Source organism: Musa acuminata, chromosome BXJ3-11, assembly GCF_036884655.1.
Source record: "Musa acuminata AAA Group cultivar baxijiao chromosome BXJ3-11, Cavendish_Baxijiao_AAA, whole genome shotgun sequence".
NCBI lineage: Eukaryota > Viridiplantae > Streptophyta > Magnoliopsida > Zingiberales > Musaceae > Musa > Musa acuminata.
The window spans coordinates 2244615-2268392 of record NC_088359.1 but is presented as its reverse complement, the minus strand read 5'-3'; the positions used below and the strand labels follow the sequence as shown (position 1 = coordinate 2268392).

Here is a 23778-nt window from a genome sequence, read left to right as displayed (position 1 = left end):
TTAGAAATTTTCAATTGATTTTGACAATGCATCGGCAAACAAAGATCAAGAAGAAGAAGAAGAAGAGATCGTAGACGTACGTACTCGGCAGGGATCGGAAGAAGGGAAAAGAGGGATCGGCGAAGACGAGATGGTGGAGGACGGGAGAGGAGAGGGGTCGCATGGGAAGGGTTTGGAGCTTCTTTGTGCCGCGCACCGTCGTCGAGTTTCTTGCACTTCTCCCCCCTCCCGCCTCTTATTCTCTTCCAGGCTTTCTCTGTTGCGTCTTGAATACGTTATGGCTGGTAGGGGAGAAATCTACGAACCCAGACCGAGTATTTGACCGCAGTGGGTTGGATTCGGCCTCTAAAACCATTCCGCATTTGGGTCGGGCCTGTTGGGTTAATAAGACAAGAATATAATGATTAGTGTGTCTGATAAGGGAGAGGACGTAATGTTTTCTATTTCATCATCGTTGCTCACGAGATGACGCCTTCCATCAAATAATCGAATCGAACTGGCATACTGTCTGGTTTCACTTTATATGACGAAAGAGGATATCCCCCCAGCCAGATAGCAGCAGCAGTTCATCTCAGTGGCGGCGATCGCTCCGGCCTCTGGGCATATACTTGTGCCAATTTTATCTCAATCATCGCCAGCACTTCACATCGAGTAGGAACCTAAAGCGCTTCGATTCGCATGGCCGCGATCAAATGCAAATGGGAGATCTTTTTTCCTCCTCTTCTCCCGCACGTTCGTCCTTGTGTTGCCTTCCCTTTCAGGTGTCCTTATCTTGCCTTCGGTCGAAGCCACATTCCGACGCAGTAGGTGCTGGGGATCGCAAATGTGGCAGTGGTTGCTCCGTCGCCGTCGGTCGTGAATCCCACTTCATTCAAGGCCGCACAGGTAGAGGACCATAGACTTTATGGATGGCAGTGGTTGCTAGCTTTCAGTATGTGATGTGGCCCAGAGTGGGAAGGGCTTTTCATACACAGGATTCCACTGATCCAACATCAACTGCAAAGTTGTGGATTGGAGCAGCATTTTTCTTCACTGCAATAGTCATGCATTTGGTCGTCAACGTATGTAGTTTTCTGTGAGGACCATTTAACATTTCGCCTCCAAAATGGCACTTCACTGCCTACACCTCTCGGGCTTTTCTTTCCGGGCATGCAAGCACCCTCGGCAGCGCCTAAGTTGTCGTTCTCTTCGAGAGCCTCGTTAAACGAATGCAGAAGATCCATCGGGCACCGTCGCCTACCTCTTCATCGTGTGATCTATCGAGTGCATGAGCTGCGATCGACGGGCCAAACTCGATGCTTGTGCCTCTCTCTCTCTCTCTCTCTCTCTCTCTCTCTTTGTCATGGCAGGTATTGGGGAATGTCTCGGTCTCGCACATGTTACTTATGTATTTAATGGTTTCCTTGTATGGTTTCGCGAACGCCAAGTTTGGTACAGTTGCAGCGGAATGAAAGGAAAAGGCTAATACGATGGTTCGGGACTTCACCCTCGGGGCCGACGCGGCTCGATTCGGGTCCGGATGATAGGGGATCTTCCGAGGACGACCCTTCGGACCGCTGAGGCGACCGACTGCAGTGGTCCGATCGGGACGAGGTCGTCGTTTCCTTCGGGAGGAAACTCCTCGCTTGGGTGTTTAGTGAGAGGCCTCCGTCTTCGCACCTACACACAGGTCGGGTCGGGAGAGCTTGACCCGACCCTTCCGACGATTAAGTTAGCGAATAGTCGTAGGGGGTTATTGTCTTGTCCTCTCCTTCCTCGGAGCGCGAGGGTTTTTATAATGGAGGTTGCCGTTGCTTGATGTGCCTGCCCGCAGGGAGCAGGATCGTACTTCTGGTAGCATCTGACATGGACGTTGGCGTGGCGTGAGGGATCGAGCTTGAGCAGGATGTTAATGTGCCTTGGTCGGCATTTCGACCCGCGTTGACCAGATGCTGTCATGTCAACAGAGGTGCGAGACGTCATCTGGGGCAGCCGATGTCACCCTAGTCTTATTACCCTCATCACCCTTCTTGATAGGCTAAATGAGCACGTCGCATAAGAAATACTTCGGTCCTTAGGCTGAGCACATTGACGTATCCATACAAAGAGGAGGCACGAGATCATCGTGTGATCAAACGAAGTGCTGCTACAAAACCAACCAAGATATATATATATATATATATTATCTCATGACCACTAGTCTCAACTTTTTGCAACCTTTGGATGATTCTTGGAATATTCTTCCACTGAATCCCATGAAATCGATACCCATCTCACTGTTGATGATTTCATGTGCTGTCATAGTCTGTAACTCGTCTCCCGTGAGAGACTTTTCCTGCTCATAGTAGCCACAATTTATCTATAGGAAAAGATGCTTAGCATATTCTTTTTTCACTGGTAGATTGATATCTGCAACAGTTTTGGTGCCATTCGTTTTGCTGTTCAGTAACCTTTTTGTTGAGAGAGTTGAGAATATACTTGGCATATTCTTCTTAGTCAATCCCTTGAAATTGGTCTCTCTCCCTCTCGAGGACACCTTCAATTATTGATTTTAATTTTTTTAGCTTAACATTCATTTTAACCCAATATTATTTTGATTACAAACCACTTAACCCTTTACTCGTACATAAAATAATTTATATATTTTTAAAAATATAACATATTAATAAATATTATAATTTTCTTATGTAATAATATTGATTCATAATAAATTATTAATATAATGACACATACATTAAAAAAAAAAAAAGATCCATTTTAGCCCTATGATTTTGATTATGTATTACTTAAACCGTTATGACTTTATCTCATCAAATTTGAGTTGATAGACATTAAAGTCTACTTACATGATATGTTGATTCATAATAAATCATTAATATAATAATATGTATAATTTAAGTTTTAAAAAAAATATATATCTTGTCAAGAAAGAGAAAGTGACGGAGACCATAACGGCGGACAAAGGCAGAGAGGTAAAGGTATAAGAGGTTGAAAGCAGAGGTGAGGGAGAGCTGTACCACCACGTTATAGGCGTGAAGGGTGGGGGTGCAGGAGAGGACGAAGTGAGAGATGGCGGGGATGAAGACGCCCAGGAGGAGGAAGAGAACCATGAGACCATTGTATGTCTAGCATTGGACTAGTCGACACATCCACATGAGGTAAGATCGAAAGCTCATGAGCTTGTCGTCAACGTAGGAGAGGCTATGTGCGTACGATACTCAGCTATATAGCAACGACTAGGTGCTGTCGTTGGTGGTCGCTTCAACGATGATGTCTCCTCTCGCCATTGATGGTGGTATCAATTTTTTTAATTTAAATTATATAGTATTATATTAATAATTTATTACGAGTTAGAATGTCACGTAAACAGACTTTAATGTATGTTAACTAAGACTTGATAGGAGGAACTTATATGCTATGTTTTTAAAAGTATAAAGTCTATTTTAGACACAAGTAAAACTATAAGGGCTTAAGTGATCCATGAACAAAACCACAAGGGCCAAAATGAATCTTTTTTAAAATTTAAATTACACGTATTATTATATTAATAATTTATTATGAGTTAGTTTATCACGCAAGCAGATTCTAACATCTGTTTACCCAGACTTACAGGAAAAACTTATATATTATGTTTATAAAAATATAAAAATTATTTTAGATATAAATTAATTATGAAGACTTAAGTGATCGATAGACAAAATCCCAAGTTAAAATGGACCTTAACAATTTTTTCTACTATCTCACAACACTCGTGCAAAAAAAAAAAAAAACTATATAAAATACTATCAGTATTTTAACATTATTTATAATATAATATTTCCCTTCCTCGTGGTATATTCATGACAATCTGTTATGTATGACACCAAATCGTATTGTACCGTCCGAGATTTGACACATCAAATGAACGGCGAGACTAAGCTCCCTTGCGGTTTGTAACCGTGTTATTTAATCCTGTGATGTGACAATCGGATGCCGTGACGTGGCCCAAGCTACCTGATCCCACGCGGCGGTCCTCGTTTGCGGATGTTTCGAGTCAAATCGGTCAACGTCCGGGCCCCACACCTGGTGCCGAGCCTTTGCTCAGGTTTTGGACATGGTCACGCGGACAGGTGCCCATCTATTGGTCGCCGGCAAAGAACATCAGGACCGTCGGTCCTTCCATGGATCGTGGCCGTTTGATTGACGACCCAACCCGCTCCCAAACGCCGTAATGAACAAAGCCTCTTTGGTGTACCAGCTCGGAGAACTCGGCCGAACAGTTCCCGTATACGTCACTGCCACTTCTCTGACGACGCGTACCCAATTTACAAGAAATCCCGAAATAGAAGTGGTAGGAGTCCGCGATATTTAGGAGTCTCATTACACGTCACATGCGATGAGGCGATGTTACTTACCGCATGAGGTATCTTATGCGGATGTGCGGAGTTGGGACTTGCCTTCCCTTCCACATACATACAATACACCAAGATTCGCGTCGCGTCCGATACGGTTCGAGTGGTTCTCCCTCTCTTCCCCGCCCTCTCGCTACCAGCATACGAGCCTATAAATAACGAGTGAGACAACGGGCTCACATCGCCTCGTGCTTCGACCGTTCCCCTTCCGTTTCTCCGTGTCGTGCAGTTGGTTAGTGAGATGGGCTTGTTTGTACGACTTCGTTCTCTCGCTATTTCCCTCTTCTTCGCTCTCCCATTGTGCTCGAGTGGTGTCAGTTTCTTCTTACTCCCTTTCTTCCCTCTCAAAATTAGGTTTATGTTCGGTTGAATTCCGGCGGTCGGCATCTTTCTCGCGATTCGTTGATGGTCATCTAATAAGAGCCAAAGAAGCGTCGGAGCGGAAGATCTGAATATTTCATCTTGTCCCTGGTAATGCTCGAATGTTCTTGAGTTGACTGTTGATTTTGTTTGCCGTCAAGTAGAAACTGATATTGAATTGGTTCCAATAGAGTATTTGTTGTTGGGATTGGTCCCGGCCACTGTTATGTAAACTATGCGACGGCTCTGCTTTCCGGGATGCAAAATATGCAATCCTTGGTTCTCGTGTACTTCTGGAGTGTGGCTAACTAACTATCCTTCTCTTGGACTTGTTTCTTCACCTCTGATCTCAAACTCCATGGCCATTGTTTTCCGATCATGTTGGTTTCTTGTATAATCTAAGTGAGGATTTACCTGAGTTTGACTCTAATGCTAGAATCTCTTGCTATAGATCCAGTTAGGTTCAGATATGTTACCAAAATCGAGTTCTAAAGTAACGATTGCGATTTGAAATTTGAAGTTCTTGGTGAAGGATAGTGATTCCATAATCGTGTCGTAATAATTCCTAATATAGTTGGTCACTCTGTTAGCGGTACAGCTAAATAAGAGTTAAATTTGAGTGTCCTGTTTATCCCATTCCATATCTGAATGCTTCATTGAATGCACAAGGACAACTTCTTGGCCTGCCTATCTGCACGTGGCGTCCACTCGAGAAATGAACAGAAAAAGGGAAGAATTTCTACTGATTGTATGTTGTCGGTGATCAGTAAGTACCTCCTGATCATTCTATCTGGTGCTTTCTGACACCGTCAGATATACAAATTACAAGGTTTTCCTCTTCCTTTCACGTAAATCTCTTGATCCCACAGCTATTGCCTTCTCTTTGTCTATTATGTCGGTTCTGTTTTTTGGTTCTCTCTCTCACACACAAACCTCCATGACTTATCGCCCTTTTACATGTTTGTTCTGTCTTGGCTTTTCCATCATAGCTTCTAATAATAGTTACTGGATGTCTTCTAATAATATATTATCCCACTTGAAAATGAACTATGGTAATATAAGATGATATAGTTATGATGATGAAGCTAAAAATGCCTTACAAGATGAATCTTTCTGTTTCTAATACTTCAAATGTGGACTGTTATTGTTAGCTGGGGGAACCTTGACACTTGATGGTTTTTAGAAAATGGTCTATAAGATCGAAGCTACAAGATCGTCTACAAGAATTTTTGTTATATTATATGTATACTACCAATTGATTTTAAGAAATCATCATTACTTGTTATGTATTTTGCTGTCAGAATGAAAGAATAAGCACCTAAATTGATAGGGACATTGTTGATATTGAACTTCTATGTTCTCTGCCATGCATTTTGTTTTCTTGTTTGAGCAATCTTACTGTTTAGTCAAGCAAATATTCTTGTATTGCATATGTCACTAATTTATTGCTGTGGTTCATATCTTTTGATTTCTGCAAAAATTTAGATGAAAGCCAAATGAGTTAGCCTTTTTTATTCTGTGTAGCTTATGAAAATGTAACAACATTTATACCTTCACAGATTGTTATTCTTGGAACCTTACTCGAATCATATTATCTGACTCTGAAAGTTGTGTGATGCTCCTTTGACACAGTTATTAACATAGAGAATTCCAGGATGGTTAATTTTGGGAAAAAGTTGATGGCAGATCAAATTCAGGAGTGGAAACGGTAATGTACTTGTTTAAAATATATTCTTCTCAATATTAAGTAACCCAATATTTCTGTCCTTGTTCTGATAATTGTGCATTACTTATCTCTCTTGATTCAATAACAAGTAAACCTTAGTCTCAACCATAAATTTGTGTAATTTCACTTAGAAGACAATAAAATTTCCAATTCATTAGAAACTTTCCGCTTAACTTTCGTTGAAGATCTGAAAATTATCCTCGATGCATCCATGAAATCACATACGTGATTCTGAGATATCTCATTCCAAGAAGTGTTTTGTGCCATTGACTAATTTAATACAAGTTATATATATATATATATATATATATATATATATATACTAGAGTTATTTTGCCATTTTATGCTTGTTCTAGTTTCTTATTCATTTGTTCCTTCTGGTATTACTGTTTCCAGGTACTATATTAACTACAAGTTAATGAAGAAAAGACTGAAGCAATTTGTTCAGCAAACTCAAGCAGGCAGGGAAGATCGTCGCCAAGTTATCAAAGAGTTCTCCAAGATGCTAGATGACCAGGTATCACCAATCTATTTGCCTTCACCGGGAGTCATTATATATTGTGCGCTTTCAGCAGCTTTACTTTGTGATTGTTTACGAGCTTCATAGGCCGATGGAGGTTGAACAAAAGATAAATGGTATTTTTTTGAGCTTTTTTGCAGTCCTTTAGCAAGTGTTCTTGCATACTCGTGCACAACAATGAAAGCATAGAGGAATTTACTCGGTGTGAGTTAGTGTAGCATATTCTATATGCATATGCTGATTTTAGTTCAGAAATGCTTAAGAAATTTATTTAGCTCTATGTGGTTGGTTCGGGGAAGTGCTTAGGTAAATAATGCTTGGATCTTGCTACATGATTTCACTTCATTTGACTTATTCAAATATTTATGATCAGCCATTATATGCATCCTCATTCAGAAATAAATCCTTTCTTTTAATGTAATTATTTTACATATTTACAAAGTTAATGTTTTTGACATTCACATATTTTTCTGATCCTTTTATTAACCATTTTCCTTTTACGTTTGACCTGAAAAGTATAGAATTTATTGGGTGTGCTTGGGCAACTAGCTTTCTTAATTTATATGCCAAGATACCATCTAGTTCATTTGAAATATTATTCCTTGTCAACCATATGGAACTGTGAATTGTGGCACAGCCCTATATCGCATTTTTGGATATGTTTGTTTATTTTGTTGAGTGCACAAATGGAGTACACTCTTTTAGTGAAGTGTTCTGCAATCATACAATGTTTTGAACTTTTGAAGTATGTGAGAACAGGCGGCTAACAAATAGTCAAGATCGACCCATTTTTTTATCTTTCGTTATATAGGTCATTAGTTAGTTCATTTCCATGATTAGTCACCTTAGTATACATAAGAGCAGATGATGTGATTTTTCAGTAAAATGTGTCTTGCTTGATGAAACTGTAGCACTTCTTGTTGTGATAGCTATTGAAGTTTTCAATGCAGAAGATGGACTGAAACGTGAAATTGCTTTTCGCTTTTCCTGTTGCATTATATGCAATTTTTGCTGTTGCTAGATAATTGTCTTTTAAGATTTTGGATGCTGGAATTTGCCTAGTTTTGGCACATAATGTTGTAAATAAAGATTATGGAAAATGTTTCTCATGAGATAGCATACTCTTGGGGATATCTTTCAGTTTTTCCTTTGTGTTTCTTCAGATTGAGAAGATTGTCCTTTTTGTTTTGGAACAACAAGGGCTTCTTGCAAGCAGGATTCAGGAACTAGGAGAGCAGCACAAAGTTCTTTTAGAGAAGCCAGATATATCCCAAATATTTGAACTTCAAGAAGCTTATAGAACAACCGGATATGATCTTCTTAAACTTCTTAGGTTTGTGGACATGAATGCTACTGGTCTTCGTAAAATATTGAAGAAGTTCGATAAACGATTTCATTCTAGATTCACAGACTACTATGTTTCTAGTCGAGCGAGTCACCCCTATTCTCAGCTGCAGCAGGTCTTTAAGCATGTGGTACTATTCCTCTCGAGCTTATTTTTCCCTATGTTTGTTTGACCTAAACAAACCTAGCAGTTTGTTTTTTCCCAGCTATTGCTCATAATACCCCCTGAGCTCAATGGAGTGATTCTCAGCACATCATTCCAATTAGATTACCTAGTCTGAACTCTGATGGGCCTCCTCATATTGATGACTAAACAGGGTATAGGTGCTGTTGTGGGTGCTCTGTCTCGTCACCTTGCAGATCTTCAAGATCACCAAGGGAGCTACTCGTCCATTTATGATCAGCCATCTAGAGTTTTAAAGGTTATTTGTTAACTTCAATTAAATTGTTACTTTAGGCCTTAATACTTGTCCTCAGCACTAACAACTCCTTGTATGTATTTACTGCAGGACCCTGTTATAGATCAAATAAATGCATCAGTGGACAAACTAACTCATTCAACAAATTTTCTTCAATTCTTAGGACAGCATGCACTTATTCTTCAAGAAGACATACCTACTACAGCAGAGGATCATGCCGATGACCACAAATACCATTTTATATCTCTAATTTTAAATCTAACAAATACGTTTCTCTACATGGTCAACACATATATCATTGTCCCAACCGCTGACGACTATGCACTGAGCCTAGGAGCTGCAGCAACTGTATGTGGTGTGATTATTGGCTCAATGGCTGTTGCACAAGTGTTCTCCTCAGTCTACTTCAGTGCATGGTCAAATAAGTCATACTTCAGGCCTCTAGTGTTTAGCAGCATTATGCTTTTCCTGGGAAATATACTGTATGCATTGGCTTATGACTTTAAATCAATAGTGATTCTTCTTATCGGTCGTCTTTTATGCGGGTAAGAGACTCTTGCTTTTCTCATTTGGAAGTGGAATTCTTTATGACTGATCTCTGTTCAACGTTTATTGTATTTTTTATATGATTACTTCTTTAGATGCTAGAGCAGATTTTATGTTATTTCTATCTGCAAAGAACGTTGTAGATCTTGTTTATTGAAGGTATTTTCATGGCTTTGTTTTGACACTCATGGCAGACCCTGACTGGTAATGTAGTTATGGACAGTGCACTGCTGCATGTGTGTCTTCCCGTATGAACTTTTGGTATTAAAGTTTCCACAATCTCTTGTTTGTCAATCAACTGTAGCCATCTTGCATACTAGTAAGGTTGTTTGTGACTATGGTTGATATGCTTAATCTTTTATTGGCTGCTGCAAAAGATTACCATTGTTTTGTCTTGAATCATCTTAATTGTTGTCTCATGTGATCTTAAATTCTCAGTGTTGTAATGCTTTGCATCCATGATCTTGTTTGAGTTTTTTCTCTGTACATCGAGTGCTGTATTATATGCCAGTTTATGATTCTTGCAGGTTAGGTTCAGCAAGAGCTGTAAATCGTCGTTACATAAGCGATTGTGTGCCTCTTAAAATACGCATGCAAGCTTCTGCAGGTTTTGTAAGTGCCAGTGCTCTTGGAATGGCTTGTGGTCCTGCTCTGGCTGGGTTGCTTCAAACAAATTTCAAGATCTACACACTCACATTCAACCAAAACACATTACCAGGGTGGCTTATGGCTCTTGCTTGGCTTATTTATCTTCTTTTTTTGTGGATTTCATTCCGGGAGCCAGTTCATGAAGCTGAAGAGAACCATATTCCAGCAAGTGCACATGCTGGTAAGTGATCTTCGTTTGTTACCCTACTTTTTCTATGCAATATGTTGTAATCCAGTAACAGAGAGTTAGCCCTAGGATTTCTCTTTGGTATTTGTTCAAGAAACCGTTTGACTTCCTATGGCACATATTCTACAAAAACTGGAGATGTTGTTCTTAAGAAGATTTCATTGCTGCGTCTCATCGAGTGTCAACTAGTCACTAGGCTGCCATATACTGTTAGTGGATTGATTCAAGCTGAGGAAGAGAACTTATCCCAAACTACAGTAGAGGCAAAGGATGAGAGCTCTAGAAGACTGGATGGATTGGAGAAAATCAGTGCTATGACTTGGAAACAGAAACCTTAAATGCCAGTTTAAGAAATTAATATATGCTGAAATGAGCAGAAAATTCTCCAATAAAATAAAGAGATACAATGTAACTAAACATGGTCTATTTCAAAGGTTAGCAGATGACATGTGGATTGAGTTTTCTTCTGCAATGATGATCCTTAGGAGATAAGAAATCCTTTCCAAAAGTGTGGTTAAAATACTAAATAATCAGCTATGATATTGGAAAAAAAAATTTGATGTAGAAGCTGATATACTTTTGAAGGTTTATGTTAAAATTCTGATGTACCAAGAAACCAACTGGAGCTTGAAATCCGAAGATTAGTGTCCTCACATGTTATTTCTATTGACTGCGCTTCAAACACTTCCATATTTATCTGTTGAATTTTGCGTTTTTAAGATAAGTCTACATCTTAGTTGATGATATAAATATATGAAGAACTTGGTTGAGAGTCAAATAGACTTGATAATTGACTATTATTGAGGTTAGTGAGAATTATATATCTCGAAACAATTATGCTCAATTCATATGGAACTGTCCAAGTTTTGTTAGTTAGTTAATCCTAGATCATCTTTTTTTTTTTTTCTGTTAATGTGCACCACCTGGAATTTTCTTTCTGCATTCTGGTAATAATTGATGAAGACATGTTTTTTATTTTGAATGTTAGTCAGCTAACAGTTATAGTTAAAGATGTGCAAATCAGACCAACAATGTGAGTAAGAAGAATTACGATATGATATACAAAATTTGGTACATTTTGTTGCGAAAACAGAACATGTGGAGACTGAGAACCTGGAAGATGGCCTTGTTCAGCCTCTTCTCTTGAGCTCAAAAGATAAGCTAGATGAAGATGAAGACCAAGATTTTGAAGATAGCGAAGAATCATCTGAAGATTCCCACAAGCCTGTAACATCAATTGCTTCAGCCTATAGATTGCTTACACCATCAGTGAAGGTTCGACTTTTTTATGGTTCATTAGGTTGCATTTAGTTTCTTTTTAATTATTTTGAAATCTCTAATTGGATTAAGTTATCAAGCATTAGCAACAATGAAACTCTGATTTCTTAGCCATTGTTCTATCAATTGAATGATATGTTGTCAATTGACTATGCATTTAGATACTAGACGGGTGGCTTAACAAATGGAACTCTCTCCAATATCCAACTTGGGATGACCGATGTTATTCGTCTCTTACCCTTGCAAATAAATAGGTTGCTTTTTTGACTTGAAAACCTTACCTATGTAGTAAATAAGTAAGCTTACCATGGTGTCACATTTTACTAAAATTGTCCTTTCTATAGTTCAAAATTTACAAGACTTCTTGGTATTACGTCCATTTCAGGTATATATCTGATGCTTAAGCTATAAGCCAGAAGCGATGAAATTACTTAAAATGCCTCATAAAACAACACCAGATATGCAATTCTGCATAAGATAGTACAGATAAACTATTATTTAATTAAGAAAAGTTATTTGTATTTGTGGATCGTGAGTCAGCTGAGGCTCATTAAAGTAAAAAAGTCATAAAGAAATAAATATAACTGTAATGGAAGTCTTGTGAATTTTCCATTCAAACCGGCTCTACATTATGATACTAAGTAGACTCATGATGGAGCCATCATAAACAATTCTGTGATTAACATGCTTCAGTAGAAGAAATAGTTGCTGAAGGCTCCTTTGGCACTCATGGAACTCTTAATTTAACTTGGTCCTGTAAGCATACTGGGGTGCTTACTTTTCAATGCAGATTACGTTAAGGAACCATAAGATTTTCTTTTAATTTTTTTCTCAATCTCTATGTTGCGTTATTGATTTATATTTTGCTGATGATGCTTGACATTCTTGTTAGTTTCAATATATCTTGCAATATCAATCTTGACAAAGCAGAATGTTGATGCATAACCTTCACCTGACTTGCTACCTTGTAGGTCCAGTTGTTAATCTATTTCATGCTTAAATATGCGATGGAGATATTACTTTCAGAATCAAGTGTCATCACTGCAATATACTTTAGTTGGTCTACAAGCAAAGTAGCAATCTTTCTAGCAGTCCTTGGACTGACAGTTCTTCCAGTAAATGCTGTTGTCGGAAGCTACATTTCCAATATGTTTGAGGACAGGTATCTGAAGAAGCATGATATTCTAGCTTTTCCATTACTTGATTGTTTGAGAATCAGAGTAGTTAGTATATTTTATTACTGTGATTCAAGTAAAACATATTGATGTTTTTCACATAAATATTCATTCTCTGCAACTTTGGTGTTTATTAGTTATTACATTAACTCTGAAGTCCACTATGCGTTCTGTGGAGGTTAATGTCATATATACCTTGGTGCTATCTATACCAGGAGTTGATTCGAACAATTTATGCCTCATCTTTTACATACCAACTTATGCTTCCTTAGAATGAGAAACCAGGTTTTATTTCCAAATATCAGCTGTCATTATCTACTTATGTGTTACATCAGATATAGTTTCCTCTTGTATTAACGAGATATATAATGAGAAACCAGGTTTTATTTCCTAAGCTCCCTTGCATATCTGTATCCACTAAAGATATATAATGAGGTAAGTTGTGAAGCTTCCCCTAGTCAACCATTAGCTATGCATCACAAATGGATGTTTTTTTTTTTTCCCTTTCTTATGCATGTTTTTTAAGTTTTCACAAGAAAAATTATTTTTTAACTCAAGATAATATTTCTCCTCTTTTGTGCCCTTAAGTTTACATAATATATTGTCAATAAACATATGAAACTAGCAGACATATGTCATTTAAGATTGATGGGCTATGTGCAGATTCTGTTTTGATAAGTATCTGAAGAAGGTGCTTAATGGCAACTAATTTTATTCTTTTTTTAATTGGAATATTTTTTTTTTTAAAATTTATTGTATTTTGCAGGCAAATTCTCTTGGCATCTGAACTCATGGTATTGGTTGGTATAATGCTCAGCTTCCACTTCACCAATTTATACTCTGTGCCACAATATGTCAGCTCAGCGCTCATCATATTTGTATCTGCTGAAGTACTCGAAGGTAATTTACATGGATGGTAAATTGCAAAATATATTTATGGGATTGAACCTACAAACTGGCTCATTTGTATCTCTCTTTGTTCCGAGGTTAGCAAAAAATCCAGTAGTAAATATGATATTTTGGATTTGACAACCAGCAGTTTTTTTGAATTGAATTTACAAAATTTAAAAAAAAACTAAGAATTCATCCCAAACCAATATAGACGACCTTGAAAGGTCTGACTTAAAAATGAATACAAATTACTAAGTGGCTTCTATGATATTAAGGACCACAGTTTTCCTTGTTTGGTTGGTCAGTAACTACAATTTCTTGCTCCCCTGCTTCCCCTTTTTTTTTGTTTATCTGCTTTGAAGTTGCAGTTCATGTAATTGATTTCAATGCATCAACCATTATTACTACAAAATATTTATTTCTTTGTTCTATATTAACATATATGTTTCAACAATGCAGGGGTTAACCTATCACTTCTATCTCGCGTGATGTCATCGCGGCTCGCCCGTGGCACGTATAATGGTGGCTTGCTGTCAACAGAAGCTGGAACTTTGGCCCGGGTTTTTGCGGATGGCACGATAACGATAGCAGGCTATTTGGGTGACGACCAACTCCTCAATGCCACCCTATTCCCTTCTCTTCTCATTTGTCTGGCCTCTATCGTTGCCACCTTTCTTACTTACAGTACTCTATATTAATCGATCACTGTCTTAATCTGTAAATCTTTTTTCCTCCTTCTGTATCAATTGTATAGAAGATAAAGCTTGACTACAAATTAATTGAAATCCAATTAGATTCATATGTGTGCATCCGTATATCTCCGAGATGGATGGTTAAAGCTATTCTTCCATCATGCTCATTCTTCCATGGTAGAGGCATAGATCATTCTATCATTTACCACCATCACACTTGATTTGGTACCTATTGGCATCACCTACCAACATGCAGCAACTTAATACTGTGCCATTAATTGCAAAATAGAATCAAATATAGATTTTTACAACGTTATCTTTTTGAGTTGTGTGTTATTACGGAATCTGTGATGACTTTTGTCTTGTAAAAAGGAACATGTGCGGGTAGCAAATTGAACTATGCGTTTTCCTTCGTCCGAGTCGTATAAATTGCACGTCAAATTAGAGAAACATGATTCAGAAGACGGAGCTGGTGGAGGCTACACATGAAAGTTCCTTCAGAGACTAGAAAAAAATATGCATGTTCGTCTCCTTCACACCTAACAACAATTAAATACTCCTCACAAGCTAAACTGGTACGATCAAACGATCCGAACCCAATGGTCACCGGAACCATGACGATAGACCGGCCTCAAATAAACCTGGCGTTGTCTTCTCGATACCTTTCCATTCCCGTGGTGGCAACAATGAATCGGGACCCACGTGAGCCCAAGACTTTACCACCAATGATAAGACAGGTAGGTGAGAGTTTTTAAAGAGCATAATAGTGCACATAAGAAAAAGAACGACTTCGTGATTCGCGAAGTTTGATACAAGAAGACGGAAGAGCTGCTCCGCGGTTTGTTGCCGTCCACCTCTCACCCTTTCCAAGGACTTGATGGCCGCGCGCCCGGTTGTCTACAGCTGTCATAACTCGTCATCCATGACCGTCTGATCCGAGTGTTTTACTTCACCTTTCCGTCTCACTCGGGCTCTAGCGTCGGCCCGAGTTGGACCCACCATTTAAATTAGAACCACCCAGCCACTTGTTCCCATTGTGGGACCGGGTGCCCCACTATTGTGTCACCCCCGGGCCCACGATCACTGTAAAAAAAACCCGCACCCCACCATTTGTTCGTCAGTGTCGTAGGGTCCACGCTGCCCCCACCACTTGCATAGACGAGAGTTGGCACGGGGGACCAGGCGCCAAGGCTCGGCTTCCACGGCGCCGCACCTACGGCTCGCCTGAGTCCCGGGCCCCAATGGTTTGAAGGCCACTCGTATGCGTGGGAGCCACTAACCCCCCCCCCCCCCCCCGGTGCCGAAAGCCGCCCCACGCTACTGGCCCACCTTTTCTAGCCCTCCCCACCCGACTTCGTTTTCGCTGCGACGGCAAATGGGTCCCGGCTCGCGTAGTGGTGAACCCCACCCACAGTAAAGTGTGACGTGATACAGGAGAGGACAAACAAGTTAAGGGATCCGGGTCCCACCTGATGGTGCGTCCTGTTAGTGTGCTTCAAGAGAGTATAAATACGAGCGTAGTTTAGGAAGCGAAGTTTCAAGGAAGTGATAGGCTAATAGCCGCAGCCTACCTGGCTAGTGATTGGAGGCCGGAGCCTTAAACTGTGGTCACAGCTTTCGCCACTCAAAAGCCAGGTAGGTCATCTGAGTACGAAACGAACAGGTCGACGAAAACTGCTGCGAGGAACAGTATCGGAATCCTCATCCGCACACGGCACGCCCCCTCCGCCTCCCCCAACGATCAAACAGATACGGGTTCACCGCATTCCCCCAAATTATTAAGGCTCTAGGGTACACTTAAATCTTGATCTGGTGGACCCTCAGGGATCCGACGGTCGTAACAGCTCGGAGCCGAGTCACGGTTATTTCGCCGCGGGATGGCTGATAAAAGAAGGTGGGGTTGGGTGGGCTTCTAGGGTTGGTGTGTGTGCAAGTGTGCGTGCGATCTGTTATTTTGGGGAGAAGAGAGGGAAAGGCAAAAGATGTGAGCTTTTTCGAAGACGGTAAGGTGCAGTCGATATGGAATCCCAGAAGCGCGACGAAGAGGATGGACGGAGGAAGACAGCCGAAGGCGGTGGCGGTGGCGGCGTCGGTGGGGTGTTAGGAGGAGGGGTGGCGGTCCCGCCGTCGGGGGTCTTACCGGTCCACCGCTTCATCGTCCCCAAGCCGGAGCCTCTCGAGATGTTGGGGATGGGGGCGTTCCAGATAATCCGGAGGCCAGCTAGCCGGACCAAGGACCGGCACACGAAGGTGGAGGGCCGCGGACGGAGGATCCGGATGCCGGCGGCGTGCGCCGCCCGCATCTTCCAGCTAACGCGCGAGCTAGGGCACAAGTCCGACGGGGAGACCATACAGTGGCTCCTCGAGCACGCGGAGCCGGCTATCATCGCCGCAACTGGCACCGGGACCATCCCTGCTATCGCCACCAGTGTCGGCGGAACCCTAAAAATTCCCACGGAGGCCCCGACCTCCGCTCCAGTGACCTCCACATCCACCCCGGCGGCCGCGGATGACACGCCAGTGGACGACGACGGCGCGGGCAAAAAGCGGAGGAAGAAACTCCAGCCGTTGCGGACGGGTGGCGGCACAGTCGTCGCCGGGTACTACCCCGTCCAGGATCCGATGCTCCCGGTCGGCGGTGCCATCACGATGTCGTCGGGCTTGGCGCCGATGGGGTCAGGTGCGCAGGGGTTGGTGCCGATGTGGACGCTCGGGGGCAGCGCAGCAGGGGCCAGCGTAATACCGCCGGGGCCACTGTGGGTGCTGCCACCGCCATCATCAGCGGCAGGCCCGTCGAGCCAGTCGCAGGTATGGACGTTCCCCCAGGCGCCGCAGATCATCCACCTCGCCGCGGTCCGGCCGGCCTCCACCGACACGGTGTTCTCCAGCGGGGTATCCGGCGTCAACGTGGCGACCGCAGCGGGCGCTCAACCGAAAGCCCCGGCAGCGGGAGGGAAGCATGAGCTGCAACTGATGTCGGATCCTGGCACGTTTCAGCGCGGCCAAGCGCGAGAGGTGGACGACGACGACGATGACGAAGACGACGAAGATGACAGCAGCGCCGAAGACTAGAATTGAATTTAGGATCAGCCGAGGGATTTCTCCCTCTCCTACTCTTCCTTTTTCTTTCTTCTTTCCTTCTATTTATCGTTGCTGTTGCTCTCCGTTCAGCTTCCAATTCAGTGGCGACGCAAAGCACGATGGCCTCCGTTCCATGATACCACTACCCTTCGCCATTCCGCTGTCACAGCACGAGCTCGGCACGTGCGAGGTTTGGGGTTGGAGTGGGTGGGGGGGGAGGGGGCGGCGCTTGTGGCGGGCGTTCTCGGTGAGCGGGGTTGGCTGGGGTTGCGGGTGGTCCCGTGTGTTGGTTCGTTGGTTGGGATGGAAGCCAGTGCGAAGGGTGGGTCCACGTGCCGCCACCTGTCCATCACGTGATGCCAGCCGGGCCGGGCCCGAAGTCCGGGAATCGTGTGAGACGTGGACCCCACCGGGACCGGTGACGTGTGGTCTTGGCGATGGTGGTCTCCACGGGCAGCCCGAGCGATGCCGCGTGGTGGACACGACACGCGTACCCGCCGGCTGTCTTTCGGTGGGGACGAGGGACCACGTCTTGTGCAGTGTGCTTGACACATGGAGCGGGAATATCCTCTCGCTGCGCGAACGGGTCCCACGGCTCTCCCTCTCTCTCTCTGGAATCTAAAACCGTGTGCGGGCTCGTGCAAGGCAAGGGGCATTGGGTCCCGCGGTGCGACTTATATGTCAATACAATTCTGCCGTCCCATTTAATTCGAGGGAAATCAAAGATGATTGGATTGGGTGAAACGAATCAGAATCTTAAAATGATTCGAGCAGTATGCTATTTGCGGCTTTCTTTTCTCGAATTCCGTTGACTGGTGCGAGCCCAAATCCTTCGTCGGATGGATGACCGAATCAACCACAAGTAAGCAGTATGTACGTTCACTCTCTTATAATAAAGTCTCCTCTTACAAGACAAAATCCATTAGATCATATTTGGGCATACTATATTGAGTTTGGGATGAATTAGACCAAAAAAGAATAATAATAAAATCTCAATTCTTAAAGGCCAGTGAATGATTACAAATTCATACATACGAATAATACGGCTGAGTTCTTCATCATATTGTATATCCAGGAAGGTGTACACGGAGCATCTTTCTTGACATGTGAAGAACATTTATGTTATCTGAAATTGCCGAGGAAAAGCAGCCTCTTCGGTTGCTCTATAAAATGGAGACGACGAGAGGGCTTCTCACCACACGCTTACCTGAAACCCACTTCAAGTTTCCTTCCGCATTCCTCGTGGGAAGCCCTGCCGTCGTCCACTTTGCCGTCACCAAGAAACTCATCTTCTGGTTCACTTCAGAGAAGCTTAGACTCGGAGGCCTAACAGTCACGGACACCGTCTCCGGCACCTCCACCTCCACCGTGTAACTCGACTTCGCCTGCCCGACATTGGTCACCGTCCGTTTCACCGTCGCGGCGGTTCCGTTCTTTGGGGCAACGACAATTGACGGATAATTCAGCTCTGATTCCGTGATGTTGTTGATCTTCCCGCAGTCGACGGTTGTATCACGAACGATGTCTCTGACACCTTTGTTCCCGAACTTGCCACAGAAGTAGGCTACGTAGTCGTCGATACCCAGGTCGTAAACCAGACCTGGGTCAGCAGCCTTCGACGGATTCACGTGTCCTGCGCCCATCGCGAAGAAGCCGGCGGTCGTGTGTTGTTGGTCCATAATCTGATTTCCATCTCGGTCTTTGTCGTCTGAGGTGGTGATGATCGCGGACTTGATGGCTGCCGGCGACCAACCGGGATGCAAGCTCTTTAGGAGTGCAGCAACCCCGCTCAGATGAGGGGTCGCCATGGAGGTACCTGATTCGAAATTGAAGGTCATTCGACCCATACGTCCATCCCCACCCACCACATCAGAAGGCCATGCCGCTAGAATGTTGACACCTGGGCCGGAGACGTCGGGCTTAAGGATGCCCGGGCCATTTCTGGAAGGACCCCTCGACGAGAAAGAAGCGACGACCGGAGCAGGAGATGTTCCGATAATGGTGCCGTCATAAGTGATGGATACCGTAGGCTTGGTGGCTAAAGTGGCATAGGATGTGATTCTATCGCCATCCTCGTTGCTTACTATTGCTGCAGGGAAGTTGCATCTGTTGTCAAGGATAGTGTATCCCGCGATTTCAGTGGAGATGAGTATTACGCCGACGCCACCCGCTGCCTTAACAAGAGTAGCTGTGTAGTTGGGAGTTCTATAGACCAAGCAGGCGACCACCTTACCCTCGACTTGGCTGCTGTTCAAGGATTTGCAATATGGATCGGTGGACATGTGGAAAAGTGTAAGCAAACTTCCACTCGAGGTCGGGTACTGATCGAGAGACTCGCCATTAAACTTTTGGCCGTCGCCCAGCTTCACGGTCGCTCTTTGGCTTCTGTCGACGGTGCTCGCCGCCACGGTTAGTAACCATGGTGCTTCATTCGAAAGGGTACGCTCGACTGGTCCGCTATTGCCAGCAGCACAGCTGACAAATATCCCTTTCTTGACAGCTCCAAATGCCCCAATGGCCAGAACGTCATCATTGAAAGGGGTGGCGTCTCCACCTATAGAAATGGAGATCACATCGACACCATCTCCCACGGCCGCGTCGATCCCCGCTAGTACGTCGGAGAGTTGGCATCGCCCAGTTCTGCACACCTTGTAGATGGCTAGGTGAGCGTGTGGTGCAATCCCTGCCGCCGTGCCGCCGGCCAAGCCATAATAGCTCGCGTTGTTCAAAAAGTTTCCGGCTGCTGTGCTTGCCGTGTGCGTACCATGCCCAACAACGTCTATAGGCCCATCCGGGCTGCTGCCGCCGAGCAAGTTCTTCGCGCCGATGAGCTTGTTGTTACAGCCGGTCTTGAATCCGCATGAGCCTTTCCATTTGGTAGGTGGCGGAGGCACGCCGTCATCATGGAAGGAAGGGTGATCGTGATCCAAACCAGAGTCAAGGAGTCCGATGATGATCCCCTTGCCAAAGCTGGCAGCCCTCCACGTGCCTCCGCCACTTTGAAGGCCGAGGAAGCCAGGCGTGTGGGTAGTAAGAAGAGGCAAGACGCGGTCCGGATACACACGCAGGAAACCCTCCTTCTTCGCCACGCTCTTCGCCTCCTCCTCCGTAAGCCTTGCGGCGAACCCACTGAAGACTTGACTGTAGGAGTGAACCAGCCGTCGATCGGAGTCGTCGTCCGACTCTGGCAGGAAGGATTTGTGCCAGATGTTGAGACCGTCAGCATCCAAGGACGCGGTCGACGTTTCCAATTGGATGACGTACGTCTGCAGCTGGTTGGTATTAAGATGAGGATTCTCGCGACAGGAGACCATGCAAGGATAGGAAAAGAAGGAAACGAAAGCAAAGAGGCTAAGACACATCGGCAGGGCATGAACGATCTCCATGGACCTAAAACTCAATCTTACACTGCTATCTAAACCTATGAATGTAAAACTATATAAAGGGAGCGAAGACATGGTCGGAAGACCATGATTTCGTGATATGGAAGACGTAACGCTTGCTCGTACGATGAGGAGGTGTTAAAGACGGATTAATCGAGTCCAGCTTTTAGGGTTAAATTTAGAGGCATTGAGCTCCGTAAAAGGACGAGGTGGTTGTAAGCTGTTTCCGTCATCGTCACAGAGATGGTGTTGTATGATTGCCTATTACGCTTCCCGATATAGCCACGTAGTTTATGAGGCAGCCTAATAAAGAAATTGTTAACAACTTAATCGTCATGGCTCGATCTTATCTCAAAGATACAAAATCGTCGAGATGAATCTTCTCGAGGGAGGGATGGAATGGCTGAAACTGAGCAAGAGCTAGCGAGGGCCATTGTAAAGTTATCCCGAGGTGAAACTAGAGTAGATTCGATCTCCGCCAGGACCCTGCACAATATATCGACGTCAAGTAAAATTTTCGACCCAATCCTTATGAAGCTTATGTTAGCGGATGGAAAATTAGTTCTATATCAGGTGGGATTTTTTTCGGGACTACTCCCCTTGTTAGGTGTTGGGGACGATTTTTATATGTGCAGAGCCGACATGAGGAAACTACGACTATAAGAGTCGACTGTATCTCTTACGACGCATTTATACGTGGCATCGAGTCGTACCAACCCATGCGGAGTGGGGCTAGTAGGGAATGACCGGGGGAGTCTCTCCCTCCATGTTAACTTTATAGCAATCGCCAACTGATGACCTGTGACTAGTGTTGAAAAACTCAATAAAAAGTTATTCCATATTTAATGTTATGCAAATTCTATTCTATTTTTAAAAATATATTGTATTATATTAAATAATATACATTACCAACATACGTGCAATCAAACTTTCCATGATAATACAGTAACAAACCCAAGTGAAACAATTTTGCACTGCCCATCTTTCAGTTTATAGAATATCAACAATTGTTATTTGTTATAAAAAAAGAAAAGAAAGAAGTTTATAATTTTAGAGAAGAAAATTTGTGATCATGTTCCTTGGCATGAAAAGAAAGAAATTTGAATTTTTGTACACTCATACGGATAGTGGGTAATTTGAATCTTACTCAGCTGATAGTAGATTTCTTATTAGAGAACATCAACACTTGATCTCCTTGTCACTATACACTCTGCATATCTTCATAAATAATTTAGATATCAATTTGTGTAGTTACATGTACTTCTGATGTTCGAAATTTTAATTTCATATCTGTGAAATCAGACACCAATCGGCCGAGTGAGCTCTTGATATAATTTTTATGAATTTTAAGCATATAATAAATTCCCTGTCAGTCATGACTAAAATAACCCATAAAAACACAGAAATAATAAGTTATTTACTAGTCAAATATAGATATATAACGTACGTAAACTGTGACCTTTGTTCAAACACTGTTTAACCAGTTTGAGTCCAACCAATTCGTTTGGCTGATTCATACGACATAATAAGCGATATATGGTACGTAAATTTAATGGCTTTTCGATTGGGATGTGTCTCGGGGATGTTTTTAATACTTATTTTAATATATTGAAGTTGATTGCTTTCGTACTGTCCCGAATCTTTTTATTTTAAGAAATAAACTTTTATTCCATTAATTCTTGTAAATTAAAAAAATATATATATCATTTTGGAATAATCTATTAAAAAAGTATGCTATCCTTATTAATAGGGGATCATCCTCGTGTGGTGCCTAAAGAGGGAGAAGATGAAATTTTATCCCGTCATTTACGATAATCACTAGCTTCCTTCTTTTTATTTATGATAAGAAAGATAATTATAATTTTTTTTCTTATCGTTTATAATTAGAATACAAGTTTCTTTTTTGTTATTTATAACGGGAAAGATAATTACAAACTTTCTTCTTACCATTTACGATCGGATATAAATGCTCGCCTTTAACATAAGAAAAGAGAACTTTTTCTGGCTACTCGTGTCCACACTTATACATCTCAAAGTTACTAACTTAAGTGTCGAAAGTACTAAGTCGAAAAACCTCTTCTGATCTCAATCTTTATATAGGTGATATCTTAGGAGCTCAAAGTTTCCACCTCGAAGACAGTTTAGACAATTTGATGCAAATGGATTCGAACCACGTTGTTGGTGTAAACAACTTCAAGCCGTGGCCTTGGGGCCGTCGCGGCTCAGTTCAGGTCTGGATGATAGGGGATCTCCCTGGGACGTTTCCCAAGACCGCCGAGGTGGTTGATTGCGTTGGCCCGATCGGGACGGGGTCATCGTTTCCACCGGGAGAGAACCCCCGCCTGTGCATTTAGTGGACGACCTCTGCCTTCGCACCTGCACAAAGGTCGAGTCGAGGAGCTTGACCCAACCCCTCCAACGATCAAGTTAGTGGATGGTCGTGGGGGATTTCTTTGGCTGAGTTTCCTCCCTTTCCCTCGGAGCGCGAGGGTTTTTATAGTGAGAATTACCGTTGCTTGATATGCTGGCCCGCAGGGAGCAGGACCGTACTTCTGGTAGCGTCCGACGTTGCCGTTGGCATGGCGTGAGGGATGGAACCTGAACAGGGCGTTAATGCGCCTTGGTAGGTATTCCGGTCCACGTTGACCAGGTGCCCCATCAAATCAACAGAGGCATGATGCGTCGTCTGGTGCAGCTGATGTTGCGTAGGTCTTATCGTAATTATTACCCTCATCACACGTCGGACTAACCAAGACATCAATGACATTTTCATTTAATATTTTGGTGCTAAAAAGAGGACCTGATATCACAAGAATATCTGCCTACCAACTCTCTTAACAAATGCTTGAATGATGAGACTTTATCCTCGACCCACAGCACTTTAACTTAAGGGAGGCACCTGTTGACCTTTTCATATATAGATGCATCCACCTCGACGCAAATGTCGATGTGATACTAGTGTCCGTTCAACGACCTCGAGTCACCTGCTCGTCCCCACTAAGGCATTCCTAAGCCTCACTTTATAGGTGCAGACACTAATGGCCATGATGCAAGCTATTCATCTGCTCTTGCCCTAGCTAACCCAATAAACAATGCCACCACCTCAACTGTGGTCAACAGCTTAATCACCACCACCATCGACGCTCGTCGAGGTTCTC

At 43.0% G+C, this 23778-nt stretch overlaps 3 protein-coding genes across 6 annotated transcripts; 2 read left to right on the top strand and 1 right to left on the bottom strand.

Moving 5' to 3' along the window:
* Nucleotides 1-4496: 4496 nt before the first annotated feature.
* Nucleotides 4497-14263, top strand: LOC135581162 (SPX domain-containing membrane protein OsI_17046-like). 4 transcript variants are annotated; one of them, XM_065172852.1, is made up of 12 exons: nt 4497-4602; nt 4725-4841; nt 6363-6438; nt 6853-6973; nt 8140-8451; nt 8638-8742; nt 8830-9284; nt 9813-10114; nt 11214-11395; nt 12370-12560; nt 13340-13473; nt 13924-14263. In XM_065172852.1, the coding sequence occupies exons 3-12, from the start codon at nt 6386-6388 to the stop codon at nt 14160-14162; spliced, it is 2094 nt and encodes a 697-aa protein (XP_065028924.1). In that variant the 5' UTR covers nt 4497-4602; nt 4725-4841; nt 6363-6385; the 3' UTR covers nt 14163-14263. The 4 variants fall into 4 exon arrangements, with proteins under 4 accessions (XP_065028924.1, XP_065028926.1, XP_018675760.2 ...); XM_018820215.2 differs by having other exon boundaries at nt 4542-4623; XM_065172854.1 differs by lacking the exon at nt 6363-6438.
* Nucleotides 14264-15522: 1259 nt separating this feature from the next.
* Nucleotides 15523-17320, top strand: LOC103970286 (transcription factor PCF2-like). The gene has a single exon (XM_009384004.3). It carries the CDS (start codon nt 16176-16178, stop codon nt 17226-17228), a length of 1053 nt encoding a protein of 350 aa, XP_009382279.2. The 5' UTR covers nt 15523-16175; the 3' UTR covers nt 17229-17320.
* Nucleotides 17321-18311: 991 nt separating this feature from the next.
* On the bottom strand, nt 18312-20901 carry LOC103970856 (subtilisin-like protease 4). The gene has a single exon (XM_009384782.3). It carries the CDS (start codon nt 20693-20695, stop codon nt 18401-18403), a length of 2295 nt encoding a protein of 764 aa, XP_009383057.3. The 5' UTR covers nt 20696-20901; the 3' UTR covers nt 18312-18400.
* Between the last annotated feature and the right edge of the window lie 2877 nt (nt 20902-23778).

Bases quoted from the DNA above. Each gene is read 5' to 3' on its own strand.
- LOC135581162 (XM_065172852.1), top strand. From the start codon at position 6,386: ATGGTTAATTTTGGGAAAAAGTTGATGGCAGATCAAATTCAGGAGTGG. The intron at 9,285-9,812 runs GTAAGAGACTCT...TGATTCTTGCAG, and splicing joins ATCGGTCGTCTTTTATGCGG to GTTAGGTTCAGCAAGAGCTG. The intron at 11,396-12,369 runs GTTCGACTTTTT...GCTACCTTGTAG, and splicing joins TGCTTACACCATCAGTGAAG to GTCCAGTTGTTAATCTATTT.
- LOC103970286 (XM_009384004.3), top strand. From the start codon at position 16,176: ATGGAATCCCAGAAGCGCGACGAAGAGGATGGACGGAGGAAGACAGCC.
- LOC103970856 (XM_009384782.3), bottom strand. From the start codon at position 20,695: ATGTCTTCGCTCCCTTTATATAGTTTTACATTCATAGGTTTAGATAGC.